Raw genomic sequence first — 15219 nt, 5'->3', positions numbered from 1 at the left:
AAAAAAGAGAGAGAAGAGAAGAGAGAGAGAGAGAGAGAGAGAGAGAGAGAGAGAGAGAGAGAGAGAGAGAGATGAGAACGATTTACCATTATTATTTTCACTTCCTTACATCCCTATCTCTCTCAATCTCCCCTCTCTCTCTCTCTCTCTCCTTTCTTTGTCTCTTTCTCTGTATGTATTCTCATTTGAAAGGAAATTAAAATCTACAAAGAACGAAGAGAAGAAACCCAATGGTATCTTATTGTGTAATTAAGTACAAGAACATCATGAAAAACACTATCTCTCACCCATTATTATTAGAACAACAACAGGAAGATGGGATTTTTGGTTTTTAACACTGACAAATTGAGGTGCCCGACATTTTTTTTTTTTTTTTTTTTTTTTGTTGTTTTGTCTTTTCGTCATTATCAGTGTTTTGTTCCACTATTAGAATAACAATATCTGAGTTGATAACAATATAGTGAATAGCTGCATAAAATGTACATTTAAATTAAAAACTGAACATAAAAAAGAGAGAAAAAATAAAATAAAATAAAGCGAGTAGATGATACAGTAAAAATGGTCAAAATATTTAGGATAAAAAACAATCTAACACTATGCTATACGGACTACAAAGAAACCAAAGACTATGATGTCTAGTAATTTGAAGAAGCAACAGGTAACAGTAAATTAATAATATAAAAACAAAACAAACTACAACAGTACCTACTAACAAACATAAAGCAATCAAAATTCGAACGTTAGTTAAATTTACGAAAAAGGCGAGAACTAAAATCAAGCATAAAGCAATCAAAATTCAAACGTTAAATTAACGACAGAAAAATAAGAATATCCGAGATCAGGCGAGAACTAACATCAAACATAAAGCAATCAAAATTCAAACGTTAAATTAACGAAAGGAAAACAAAATTCTATGTATATCAGGTGAGAACTAAAATCAAACATGAAGCAATGAATAGTCAAAATAATAGAAGAAAAATGCAAGCACGGAGTACGATTACAAATATTTACAAATCAGACTCAAAGCAATCAATATCTTCCAAGAGCCTCCCAGGGGCGGTCCTACTTACAGGTGTGTTGGGGGAGAGAGGACTGACAGGGCTGAAGTGAAGAGGAGGCCCCGGGGACTCGTGAGGGGGAGAGTTACCGAATGAGAACCGCGCCTGATGTGACCGGGATGGTATGGAGGTAGGAGAGAGGGTTGATGGACTTGTCGAACCTTTGGGACTCTGCGTGTGACATAGATCATATGAGACAATACCTGATACTATACAGAGTGTACCACAAGTCATATGAGACAATACCTGATACTATACAGAGTGTACCACAAGTCATAGGAGACAATAACTGATACTATACAGTGTGTACCACAAGTCATAGGAGAATCCTGATACTATGCAGTGTGTACCACAAGTCATAGGAGACAATACCTGATACTATACAGTGTGTACCACAAGTCATAGGAGACAATACCTGATACTATACAGTGTGTACCACAAGTCATAGGAGACAATACCTGATACTATACAGTGTGTAACACAAGTCATATACCTCGCCTCTGTGTATTCACATGATGAGATTCTTGTGAGCTCTGATGAAGGGCTGAATGTTACTTACCTCGCCTCTGTGTATTCACATGATGAGATTCTTGTGAGCTCTGATGAAGGGCTGAATGTTACTTACCTCGCCTCTGTGTATTCACATGATGAGATTCTTGTGAGCTCTGATGAAGGGCTGAATGTTACTTACCTCGCCTCTGTGTATTCACATGATGAGATTCTTGTGAGCTCTGATGAAGGGCTGAATGTTACTTACCTCGCCTCTGTGTATTCACATGATGAGATTCTTGTGAGCTCTGATGAAGGGCTGAATGTTACTTACCTCGCCTCTGTGTATTCACATGATGAGATTCTTGTGAGCTCTGATGAAGGGCTGAATGTTACTTACCTCGCCTCTGTGTATTCACATGATGAGATTCTTGTGAGCTCTGATGAAGGGCTGAATGTTACTTACCTCGCCTCTGTGTATTCACATGATGAGATTCTTGTGAGCTCTGATGAAGGGCTGAATGTTACTTACCTCGCCTCTGTGTATTCACATGATGAGATTCTTGTGAGCTCTGATGAAGGGCTGAATGTTACTTACCTCGCCTCTGTGTATTCACATGATGAGATTCTTGTGAGCTCTGATGAAGGGCTGAATGTTACTTACCTCGCCTCTGTGTATTCACATGATGAGATTCTTGTGAGCTCTGATGAAGGGCTGAATGTTACTTACCTCGCCTCTGTGTATTCACATGATGAGATTCTTGTGAGCTCTGATGAAGGGCTGAATGTTACTTACCTCGCCTCTGTGTATTCACATGATGAGATTCTTGTGAGCTCTGATGAAGGGCTGAATGTTACTTACCTCGCCTCTGTGTATTCACATGATGAGATTCTTGTGAGCTCTGATGAAGGGCTGAATGTTACTTACCTCGCCTCTGTGTATTCACATGATGAGATTCTTGTGAGCTCTGATGAAGGGCTGAATGTTACTTACCTCGCCTCTGTGTATTCACATGATGAGATTCTTGTGAGCTCTGATGAAGGGCTGAATGTTACTTACCTCGCCTCTGTGTATTCACATGATGAGATTCTTGTGAGCTCTGATGAAGGGCTGAATGTTACTTACCTCGCCTCTGTGTATTCACATGATGAGATTCTTGTGAGCTCTGATGAAGGGCTGAATGTTACTTACCTCGCCTCTGTGTATTCACATGATGAGATTCTTGTGAGCTCTGATGAAGGGCTGAATGTTACTTACCTCGCCTCTGTGTATTCACATGATGAGATTCTTGTGAGCTCTGATGAAGGGCTGAATGTTACTTACCTCGCCTCTGTGTATTCACATGATGAGATTCTTGTGAGCTCTGATGAAGGGCTGAATGTTACTTACCTCGCCTCTGTGTATTCACATGATGAGATTCTTGTGAGCTCTGATGAAGGGCTGAATGTTACTTACCTCGCCTCTGTGTATTCACATGATGAGATTCTTGTGAGCTCTGATGAAGGGCTGAATGTTACTTACCTCGCCTCTGTGTATTCACATGATGAGATTCTTGTGAGCTCTGATGAAGGGCTGAATGTTACTTACCTCGCCTCTGTGTATTCACATGATGAGATTCTTGTGAGCTCTGATGAAGGGCTGAATGTTACTTACCTCGCCTCTGTGTATTCACATGATGAGATTCTTGTGAGCTCTGATGAAGGGCTGAATGTTACTTACCTCGCCTCTGTGTATTCACATGATGAGATTCTTGTGAGCTCTGATGAAGGGCTGAATGTTACTTACCTCGCCTCTGTGTATTCACATGATGAGATTCTTGTGAGCTCTGATGAAGGGCTGAATGTTACTTACCTCGCCTCTGTGTATTCACATGATGAGATTCTTGTGAGCTCTGATGAAGGGCTGAATGTTACTTACCTCGCCTCTGTGTATTCACATGATGAGATTCTTGTGAGCTCTGATGAAGGGCTGAATGTTACTTACCTCGCCTCTGTGTATTCACATGATGAGATTCTTGTGAGCTCTGATGAAGGGCTGAATGTTACTTACCTCGCCTCTGTGTATTCACATGATGAGATTCTTGTGAGCTCTGATGAAGGGCTGAATGTTACTTACCTCGCCTCTGTGTATTCACATGATGAGATTCTTGTGAGCTCTGATGAAGGGCTGAATGTTACTTACCTCGCCTCTGTGTATTCACATGATGAGATTCTTGTGAGCTCTGATGAAGGGCTGAATGTTACTTACCTCGCCTCTGTGTATTCACATGATGAGATTCTTGTGAGCTCTGATGAAGGGCTGAATGTTACTTACCTCGCCTCTGTGTATTCACATGATGAGATTCTTGTGAGCTCTGATGAAGGGCTGAGTCCGAGTTGGTTCGCCTCCAGGACGTATCGTTAGGGGGAGGAGATAGATAGGGTCCACTAGAGTAGGGGGAGGTGTCTATACGCTTCTCTGTTCGTATAGGTCCTATGCTTCTCCCTCGGTCACGATGGTGATAGCCAAGGGTTTCCACTCGACTGTTTGGTACTTCCTCCAGATTACTCAGAGCAGACTGTGGACGGAGAGAGAGAGAAATAAACAGGATTAGATATTGTCAGAAGTAGTATTTGGTCACTGAGAGGGAAAGTTATTAGGTAGGCATATTATTATCCAAAATGTCAACAATGATCTGACTATAACCAGGTTTCAATATATGTGTTCGCTATCAGGATCCCCAAGTAGCAATGGAATGGCCTCGTAGCTTTAACCTTTTAACTGTCGCTAAATGAACATGAAGATTTACAAATAAAGACATGCATTTTTTCGAGTGAAATATGTATTGTATGTACCTGTACCTATTACCTACATATGTATCTACTATTATACAAGGACATAGATAAGTACCTACTCTGAATCAATAAAAATATCAACATTCTGGAATTCCCGGTGGCTTTTCACAATGGATTCTGTTCATTCTGTTGGGGTGTTAAGGGTCCACTAGAGTAGGGGGAGGTGTCTATACGCTTCTCTGTTCGTATAGGTCCTATGCTTCTCCCTCGGTCACGATGATGATAGCCCAAGGTTTCCACTCGACTGTTTGGTACTTCCTCCAGATTACTCAGAGCAGACTGTGGACGGAGAGAGAGAGAGATAAACAGGATTAGATATTGTCAGGAGTAGTATTTGGTCACCGAGAGGGAAAGTTATTAGGTAGGCATATTATTATCCAAAATGTCAACAATGATCTGACTATAACCTGGTTTCAATATGTGTGTTCGCTATAAGGATCCCCAAGTAGCAATCGAATGGCCTCGTAGCTTTAACCTTTTAACTGTCGCTAAATCAACATGAAGATTTACAAATAAAGACATGCATTTTTTCGAGTGAAATATGTATTGTATGTACCTGTACCTATTACCTATATGTATCTACTATTATACAAGGACTGTTAACAGTTTCCAATGCGGGACTATGAACTGTAAGTCCGTCCAAACTTTCCATTCTAAAACAATTACGTAAACTTGCACCTCCCCCTATTAAACTTCATAACAATCCAGTTATTACGTTCATCTCAATAAAGACGTCATGAGACCAATACTAGTCGAACCAACAAACTCGCCCAGCCTCCTAATAAAATAACATCTGATAATGTGCAAATAACAACTACCCAACAACGCGAAATTCCCTTCATTTGAGAAAAATAGTAAACAGAAATAGCGAACGTATTTAAAAATAAATCAAAGGTTTCAACAAAATAGAGGATGACGTACAAAACTAAGATGATAACAGAGATAAGAGAGAGGTAAAGGAAGATTACTAAAATTTCAAAATAATTTGAAATCAACATTTTGAACAAATTCACAAAGGGGTAAGTAATTCTATGAGGTTGAGGCTAGGCTAAGCTATGTATTAGGCTATGACAATACGATGAGTGAGGAATATTTCTTTTGTGATCTTTTCTGAAATTTCTCTCATCCGGTGAGTGTTGAAGATGAAGATGTTCACCCCTTTATGATACATAGAAAAATAAAAATAGGTACAATTTATGATACATAGAAAAATAAATATTTTTGATGACACATAGGTACCTATAATTTTTCATTGTTTGATGTGAACACAGTTACCCATAGCCTGATTTACTTTTTCAGTGATTTTCTATTTCTTCTGGATCTGACCTTTCTATTTGGGTCAGAAGCTTCAAAACCATAGGATGGGCCATCTCAGAGAGGGTCAGGAAAACGAATTGGATAAAAGTCCACGTGTTGGGATTCAAACCCGCGCCCTCCGGGTTACCAGGCGATGGCTGAAGCTTATTTTACCAATGAAGGTAATTAATGACTAGATACTAACACGGTATGTAACTATTCAATGAAGTAGTCAATGGTATAGCACGCAGCATCACAGTCAACTTATCCCAGGTGTTATCAAACTTCCCACCCAACTAAGGAACCACTACACCGCCAAATATTTCTCTCATAATCTGATCCTCACTCTATCAAAAGCAGGCTTTCCTGTGCGGTATATTCTCCCATACGCTATCGGATGAATCATCTGTTCAAATTAAAATATATCTTCCCTGCACACAATACATGTTTATAAATGCAATTAAGAATTTTAACATTATTCAACTTCACCAAATAAATGAATCGGAAATGGGAAAGACATGTCGGTATAGGTAGTAGGTACCTACTGTGTGACAATTATATGCTTCTATACAGCATATGACAATTCTATGTACAATTGTACACATATTATACAACATGTGACAATTGTGTGCTTAGGTATCGTTCGAATTGAAATACATGATCGCTACTCAATTCACACAGTACAAATGTAGAGACAAGGAGGATATACCGATATATGAATCGTTTCACATGTTGCATTGTATTGATACCGAATAATTCGTTATTACAGGGTGTGCATGAAGTAACAGGACCGTCCGGTAGGAGAGGCTTGGCCTGCACAAGGCCAGACCTTCCGGGTGAACCTAACGCTTGTGGTGGACCGGTTACCTTCCGAGGACTCTACATAGAGGCCTTAGCTATATTTGATGGTGGCAGAATAAAGGGATAAAATCATCTTTACTTTTTTACTTCTATTACTACAGTATAGCGAGCTATACTAGTAATGAAAGTATTGCAATCGGTCCAAATCTATTTTTCATCAGCAATACACCAGAGTGATGGCCTTTAGCCATGTTTACTCGTCCTGGATTACCTATCCGGTCAAATCTATGCCGCCTACCTATCTCGCGGACATGGAAAGTAAGTCATATCTATAGTTAACATGAATCATAATATTGTGATCCTGCCTCGTAAGAAACACATCATTTGGGACGCTAAGGGTCTCACTTCTGGATGGGTATAGGGAAGCCTATGACGTAAGTACCACACTCAATACCTACTCGATACTCGTGATAACTCAATATAAGTATGTGATACTCAATATTAACACAGGAAGAACAGTTCTGAGTAACACCATCTTGTCATGTGTGAGTTTAACCCTTTGCAAGACGTAGACGCACAAGATAATTACACAGTGGCTCACTTGGCTCAGTGATCCGTAGGTACAACTCAGAAAAGGACGGATAGAACCCCATTGGAACTTTTTATTTCTAATGAGTTCGACAGATTTCTGAACCAGTAATGATTAGTACCAGTGACTTCATGTCTACACTCTAAAGTCTAAACTTCCCCTTTCTTCATCTTCTTTTCCCTCTTCCGTCTTCTTCCTCTCCTCCTTCTTCATCTTATCCTTCCTCCTCTTCGTCTTTTTCTTCCAATACTCCTTCGTCTTCTTACTTTTTCTCCTTCTCCTTCATATTCTCCTCCTTGTTTTTTCTTCGCCCCTTTATTGCTTGAGTTCTTCAAAGGGTTAATGTTCATCATTACTTTTGTTCAGTCAGTCTTGATGCTTTGTTCAACAGCTTTAGCTTTCAGGTCAATAAAATTACGCTAATACACTGTGTGCCCAATTATACGTTTCTACAGGCGATGAAATCTAAATTTAGACAAGAAAAGGAGAAGATTATGAAGAGATGCTGCGTAAAAGAATGACCGTCTGAAAGCACAGCAAAATCTAAAAACATGATGTAAACAAGATGGCGCCAACATGGGTTGCGTTATGGGGATCAGGATTCGATGCGAAATCTCCCTATTGATAACAACAACAATGTTAATGAATGAACATAGTTATGAATGAAACTGTACATGTGTGTGTGTGAGTGGAGTATTTCAAAATTCGGCACCAATTAACATTCGGGTCAAAACTGAGAACTTATAAACTTCGTTCATATATCTTTTATGTATTTCAAGTTTCCCTACGATAAAATTTTCTTAAGCTTTTAGCCTTGTGCTCATGTCCAAGGCTAAAAACTGAGAGTAAGTGGAGAGCATAGAGTATTGAGCAGGTAGAGGGAAGCGACAAATTCAAACCGCATAGAACTGAGAGGAACAAGCTGGGCCCGTCCCTCCGGGAATTTTTTAGCCCATAGTTTTAAAGAAAATCAGTACTTATGTACCTACCTAATTTGATGAATATTCAGTTTATTATTACGAGTATGATTGATTTGATTTTACTTTCATGTACCGATTTAAAGTCAAGACTAGAGCCCGTTCTCCCTTTATTCCTTTTGATGTTTAAGTCACCCATCCATTTATTGGCCTTGCTCGGCGTAGCTTAGTTTCGTGTTACTGGTAAAAAGACCTTTAATTTGATATAAAGGTCGACCAGGTTTGGATAAGTCCTTCTATGGGAACAGACAGACAGACAGACACCGAAGCGAATACAATAGCCCGTCCACCATACCTTTTATTAGGCTAAAAAGCTCTATGCTCTCCACTCCACTCCATTCTGTTTTTAGCCTTAGAATGTTCCTATGGAATTTCCAATTTTTGTTAAGCTACGCTGAGTAAGGCCAGACAATGGACAGGTGACCATAGCAAAGCACGGGACGGGTCAGCTCGTTGTAAAATTATCACAGGCAGGTAGGTAGGTATGTAAGGCGCCTTCATGACGTAAGTATATCTAGTACCACTCATATTGAGATAAACTTTTGAACCCTGATGTTACCTATCTAATTCCAGGTCGATAAGCCTTCCTATTCATCTGTACATAATCACTTATGTTTCATCAATTCGGTATGTATTTATGTTATTTATATAAGTGAAGCTGGAACCTGGAGCATTTTGTAAGAGGTTTGATAAAGGGAGCTATAACTAAAGTCTTATCGGCCCGAAACCGAAGATAGAAGAAAGGCAGGATAGGAGAAAGAAAGCCGTTCCGAGAACGAACTAAGAGCAAAGAGTAAAAAAAAGTTCTCTCTAGTGAGTTCAATACTCCTGCACACTTCCTCATCAGTTTAAAATTTTCCTTTTCATTCTAGCAATTCCGCCACTCTAATTCGAACCCAGGATTTCCAGAGTGTCAGTTTGGTGGGACACCCAGGCTCCCAAACATTAGACTGGATCACCCTGTATGGGGAGTGGGGTCTGATATAATCAGAGTAGGGGGCGTGGCTAATCACGACACCTGGGGGCTGTACCACGACACAATCCTGTCGTATACTTGGTACTTCGCGCGCAGAAAAAACTGATAGAGGGTACGACTTTTACAGGATAAGGAAAGTGAAAACTGCGACACAAGGTCACACCAAACTGGACGTACTCTGGTTTCTGGTCCAGTCTAAGACAAGATCACTAAAGTATACATATCTTCTTTTAAAAAAGGCTTGAAAGTTCTAAAAAGATATGTTTGTAGTCCATTTTCTCTTATAGAAAATGCATTTTTTTTTATTTCACAAATAACGGCAACTTTCAACATGAGATATGACAGTTAGACGTAGGTAATGCGACTAATGTGTATTCAACAAAGTAAATCGTATCACAGTATGGTATCTTAGTTCTAGACTAAGTTTTCAAGTTATCAAGCAACTATATCATAAAACAAAGAGTTCTAGATCTTTGTTCTTATTAGAGACCAGGTTCCAGGTACAAAGCAAATGAACAAAGTTGATAATCAACAATCATCTTGGTATGACTTGACAGAACCTACAACTCATCAGTGAGTACCACCAAGCTTAATCATACACTAACTTGTTATTCGTCTAATAAAGAAAACTAAAGGTGTTTTGGCGTATTCGTCTAATAAAGGATATTCATTTAATAAAGAAAAAAACTAAAGACAGAACCTACAACTCATCAGTGAGTACCACCAAGCTTAATCATACACTAACTTGTTATTCGTCTAATAAAGAAAACTAAAGGTGTTTCGGCGTATTTGTCTAATAAAGGATATTCATTTAATAAAGAAAAAAAAACTAAAAGTTTGACTAAACAAGTAGAAAATCATGCTAAGAAGTGTACTCATTATACTTCAAGCCATGTACTAACAAAAGATGGATAAAAAAATAATAATAAAAAAATATTTTGATAAACTAAATGAGGAAATTTCCCATACAGTCTAATTCAAGGGACTTGCAATTTTTTGTCTAAGTTGTCTAATTCAAGGGACTTGCAATTTTTTCCCAATGTCAAAAGTGTTTTCCAATTACAAATGAAGTGGTCACGATTTTTCCCGGTATATCCAGGTTTCCCATTTAAAGGAGTCCCAATTGGACAGGTGCGACTGTAACCTGTGTTGAACATGTTTGCATTGTAAAATAGACATACAGACAGACATACCGACAAACTAAATGGAAAATCCTTTAGTTAAAACTCGTAATTCACTTCGTTCTTTCAGTGATCTAATTTGTCATCAAGACCGGCCAATATGTAAACACTGCCATAGCCCAGGTACATAGGTAATCGTTACAGATATGTACTTGGTGTAAATGTAAACAATTACCAGTACAGTAACAGACAACCAGACACTAAGAATGTATTAATAGGGGAGGCTATCGACCCAGGCAAATTCTCTCTGCCTACTTAACTTGCAGGTCATTACAGGCAGAATGTCCAGTAGAACCATTGTTACTTGATGACTCTATATGGTAAGTTATTTGTTTCCAGTTTGATACATATCTCGCCATCATTATGATTCTTCCACTGGTCATCAAACATTGTCATAATCCTCAAGCAAAGCGTCTGCTTCTCCTTCTGGCTTTCTTCTCCTGAAGAAGCTCTTCTTCTTCCACACCCAACCACTTATCTTATCTTTCACTGTGAGCCTTCAAGATATTTCACCAGGAAGGTCTCGAATGTTCCTTATATCCCTATGAAGAGAATTCCATAATCTAACTGCAGATATAACAGCCAGTCACGGAATCAATCATTTGCATGATACAAATTTCTTGACCCTGCCGGGAGTTGAACCCGGGTCTCCTGCGTGCAAGGCAAGGAGCGCAGTGACCACTACGCCATGGGAGCTGACGATATAATTTCATTACATATATGGCAAGCAAGGAAGAGCAAGGCCAAGATTGATGTACATTGATCAAGTTGTGAAGGCATCGGGTTGTACCAGTTATCAAGAAATGAAAGCGAAGACATCAGATCGATCGGAATGGAGAGCTGCCAACCAATCTTAGGATTGAGGAGACTCGTCAGACCAAGATCGCGAGAGAGGTGTTGACTCTACGAGCGCTGGAGTTGAAGTGAGACTATGGTATGCGGTTTAATAGGTTTTGAATAAAGCTAAACCTACAAAGGATAGAGATAAAGCTAAAGCTACAAAGGATAGAGATAGAGCTAAAGCAAGCAAACCGTTCTTATCCTGGGATCTACATTCTCATGTTATACTTTTGTTATTCCCTTGTTTTCGCTCATCTGAGCTTGCGCAGAAAGTACCTTTAAACATGAGAATATAGACTTTGGGTAGTTTAGAAATCACGCTAAACATTTCAGCAATATCAAAAATAAACTGAACACAAAAGCTACAAAGAATGAAGATGGACAAAACTATTTCGGAAACCGAGATGGATCAAGCAAAACCCTTTTTTAATTTCCTCATCCTGTTTCTGCTTTGTTTTAAGTGGCAGGTTCTCCTGGATGAGCTTTTCCATCCAACCAGGTTATATGAAAGAGTCCATGTTAGAAACGCGCGTAAATTTAAATTCTTTTTGAATAGATCACGGTTATTTTACATTTTTGAAGGGGAAATTAGTTTTGACTGAAATTTTTTGATGTAGGTAGGTATCTTAATTAATTCAGAAATTAATTAAAAACAAAAACATAGCAAAAACTCATTTTTTATGTAATAATTAATTATTAATTTTTTCTTTTCTTCGTTATCTGTTATGTCCTTTTTTTACCTAATGTAGAGAGAAGGAGGATATACCGATATATGAATCGTTTCACATGTTGCATTGTATTGATACCGAATAATTCGTTATTACAGGGTGTTCATGAAGTAACAGGACCGTCCGGTAGGAGAGGCTTGGCCTGCACAAGGCCAGACCTCCCGGGTGAACCTAACGCTAGTGGTGGACCGGTTACCTTCCGAGGACTCTACATAGAGGCCTTATAGCTTTATTTAATTGATGGTGGCAGAATAAAGGAATAAAATCATCTTTACTTTTACTTTCTCCTCGTATTACCTACTTTTTTTAACTTTCTATTTTTCATCAGCAATACAGCAGAGTGATGGCCTTTAGCCATGTTTACTCGTCCTGGATTATTCTTTTCGAGCCGAGAGCATACTTACCTATTCGGTCAAATCTATGCCGCCTACCTATCTCGCGGACACAGAAAGTAAGTCATATCTATTGTTAACATGAATCATAATATTGTGATCCTGCCTCGTAAGAAACAAATCATTTGGGACGCTAAGGGCCTCACTTCTGGATGGGTATAGGGAAGCCTATGACGTAGTTATACCACACTCAATACCTACTCGATACTCGTGATAACTCAATAGAATTAGGTAGGTACATAGGTATTCTTTAACCACGATCGAATAAACTACGGGCCAAAAAATTCCCGGAGGGACGGACCCAGCTTGTTTACTTTCCTCATCCTGTTTCTGCTTTGTTTTAAGTGGCAGGTTCTCCTGGAGGAGCTTTTCCATCCAAGCAGGTTCTATGAAAGAGAAATCTATGCAAGCAATCAAGCAAATGTAAAATAGAGCAAAGCATTCAAGAAACAAACAATATGAAAATGAGGATCCTACAATGCAAAGCATTTCAACAAATCGCAAGAGTTCAAAACTACTCATTCAAACCCAGGCAGGCGCGGTCACAGGTTCGTTACCTTGAGTTCAACAGGCGTCGAGGCATTAGTATGGGCGATATGGTTGACATTGGGCAGTGAGCCACCCCTGTAAGTGCCTATCTGATTAATGCGCAGTGTGGACTTGTTAATCTGAAAATAGCAGGCATGGACCCAACACGTTAGCAAATAGACCCTTAGCAGTTATATCAGGGATGGAAAACATAGGTCAGAAATGAAATGGACCTAAAACAGTTTTACTATATCAGGCACCATGGAGCAGACAGGCCAAAACTAGATCCCTCCCAGCAATCACAATTATATTAAGCACGGAGCTAAAAGGTTAGTTGATTATCAGGCATTCAGCAAGATTTGGACATTGGGTTTAGCAAGAATATCAATTATGTGAGGTCCAACAAAAAAAGAGGGTCACAGAAAACCAGCTTTGGTGTGGCCAAAAGTTTATGACCTCATTGAAAAGATGTGAAGTGTGAAGCCAGTTTTGTGGTCCGAGATGGTTCTAGAGTAGATATCTACTTGCCAATATTATAAACCAGGTATACTTGTTTATAGGGGAAGCTGGACTATACGAGTACTTATGTGGATCCTATGTATATAGGAATAGGCACAGAATTACAGATCGTGTATCGTTCAGTTAGTAGACTCTGATGGTTCCATTGATGATACAAGTACTTTAGTACCCATCTCAAATTGATGACCAATTAGTTATTACTATTGTAGGTACTTCTAGCGATCTACCAGCTACCAGTAAACTCGGAGGAAACTTTGCAATTTGACGGACCAAAAGAAGATTGAAGTGTCAGAACTACTTATTACTTCTGCTGTTTTTGTTGTGCTTTTGTTGTTGTTGTTGTTGTTCTAACGGCTTAGCTGAAGTCTTTTGGTTAAAAATATGGACTGGAGGGGGGAAAGTGTTGCCAGTTGAACACACATGTTAGCATGAAGAACATTACCCCTGTTGCTCCAAAATTCCGTTTCCAAATGGAACTCAAGGAGGGGGGCTAAAGACGGCTATGACATATGTATGTAGAATGCTTCGAACTTACCTATACATAAGTACCTACCAGATAGGCAAGTATGTACTTTATTATGTATGTATATTTTAATGTTACAAGTTACAACTAACTAAGTAGGTACATTATTGATCATACATATTATTGATAGAACTCAAGTGGATGGAGATTGGAGAGAATTTTCATTAATTGTACTTAGTCAACATTGATGATGATAAAATGAGTTTTTTTTACAAATGGTAGGAACTTAAGTATATTCTGGTTCACCTTGGACTGTATAGGTACTACTATCAATATCTGTTAATAGTCAATAGCAGGTACTATTGAGTCCACACAGATATCTTATCTTCCGTCTTCTAGTGGAGATTACTACTGATTTACATAATACCCGCCAGTCACGCTCAGACCCAGGTCTCTCAGACGGTCTGAGTGTGTGTGGCGGAAAAAGATTCAGACCCAGGTCCTTAAGACGGTCTGACAAACCTAGACGCTAAACGGTCAGATGGTGAGTGGCTGCCTTTACTTGTATTATTTGTTAAATTCCACCGTTCAGTTGGATTTATTTATTATGTAAACTATGCATATCACATGGTGATTTACAATAATAAAATTCTTAAGCCTACCCTTCTGAGATTACCTACACTTGAGTGCAAACAAATCGGAACAGTTTGCATTTTGATCCCCATCATGAAACGTAGTAATATGAAAGCGATTACTGAATGTGTTTGAAAATATTCCTAAACGTTTTCTTTAGGTCCCAACCAGATAGAAGCTCATTGCTGTTTTCAAGATGTCTTGAGTTTTTACTTGATTTTGTCATTTTTAATTGAAAAATTGTCGGTAGTGGAAAAAGTTCTAAGCATTGTACCTCAGTAGGTAAGTACATACCTACTAGGTACATAAGGAAAATCAGTACATACCTACTTCAAACAGAGGGTTCGATTCCCATTTCTTTAGCTACTTTGTCATTGCTTCTTTATACCTACTACTCTGAATCATGTACCTTTTATATATTTCTACCCCTTTTTAGCTTTTTTAACTTTTTTTTTACTTTTTATTATTTACATTACCCAAGTTAAATTTTTTTGTAACATTACCAAAGCCCTCAAAAAAACCCTTTTAAAGGAGGCCCTTGCTCTTTAATTTTGAGGTCCAACAAAAAAAGAGGGTCACAGAAAACCAGCTTTGGTGTGGCCAAAAGTTTATGACCTCATTGAAAAGATGTTAAGTGTGAAGCCAGTTTTGTGGTCCGAGATGGTTCTAGAGTAGATATCTACCAATATTATAAACCAGGTATACTTGTTTAGAGGGGAAGCTGGACTATACGAGTACTTATGTGGATCCTATGTATATAGGAATAGGCGCAGAATTACAGATCGTGTATCGTACAGTTAGTAGACTCTGATGGTTCCATTGATGATACAAGTACTTTAGTACCCATCTCAAATTGATGACCACTTAGTTATTACTATTGTACTTAGGTATCTAGCTATCTACCAACTACCAGT

General features: G+C 38.8%; 1 protein-coding gene across 1 annotated transcript in view; it reads right to left on the bottom strand.

The window, feature by feature from the left end:
• The window catches only part of LOC103511062 (CREB-regulated transcription coactivator 3-like), a 29982-nt gene that overhangs the window by 11862 nt on the left and 2901 nt on the right, over positions 1 to 15219 (bottom strand). The window contains exons 2-6 of the mRNA XM_026824934.1: positions 12720 to 12830; positions 4492 to 4661; positions 4217 to 4226; positions 3857 to 4105; positions 1071 to 1310 (exon numbers count right to left, since the gene is read on the bottom strand). Coding sequence (XP_026680735.1) covers positions 1071 to 1310; positions 3857 to 4105; positions 4217 to 4226; positions 4492 to 4661; positions 12720 to 12830 — 780 coding nt within the window. The remainder of the gene's footprint in view (positions 1 to 1070; positions 1311 to 3856; positions 4106 to 4216; positions 4227 to 4491; positions 4662 to 12719; positions 12831 to 15219) is intronic.

Source organism: Diaphorina citri, unplaced genomic scaffold (assembly GCF_000475195.1).
Source record: "Diaphorina citri unplaced genomic scaffold, Diaci psyllid genome assembly version 1.1 scaffold670, whole genome shotgun sequence".
Classification (NCBI taxonomy): domain Eukaryota; kingdom Metazoa; phylum Arthropoda; class Insecta; order Hemiptera; family Psyllidae; genus Diaphorina; species Diaphorina citri.
This window is presented reverse-complemented; position numbering and strand designations above follow the sequence as displayed.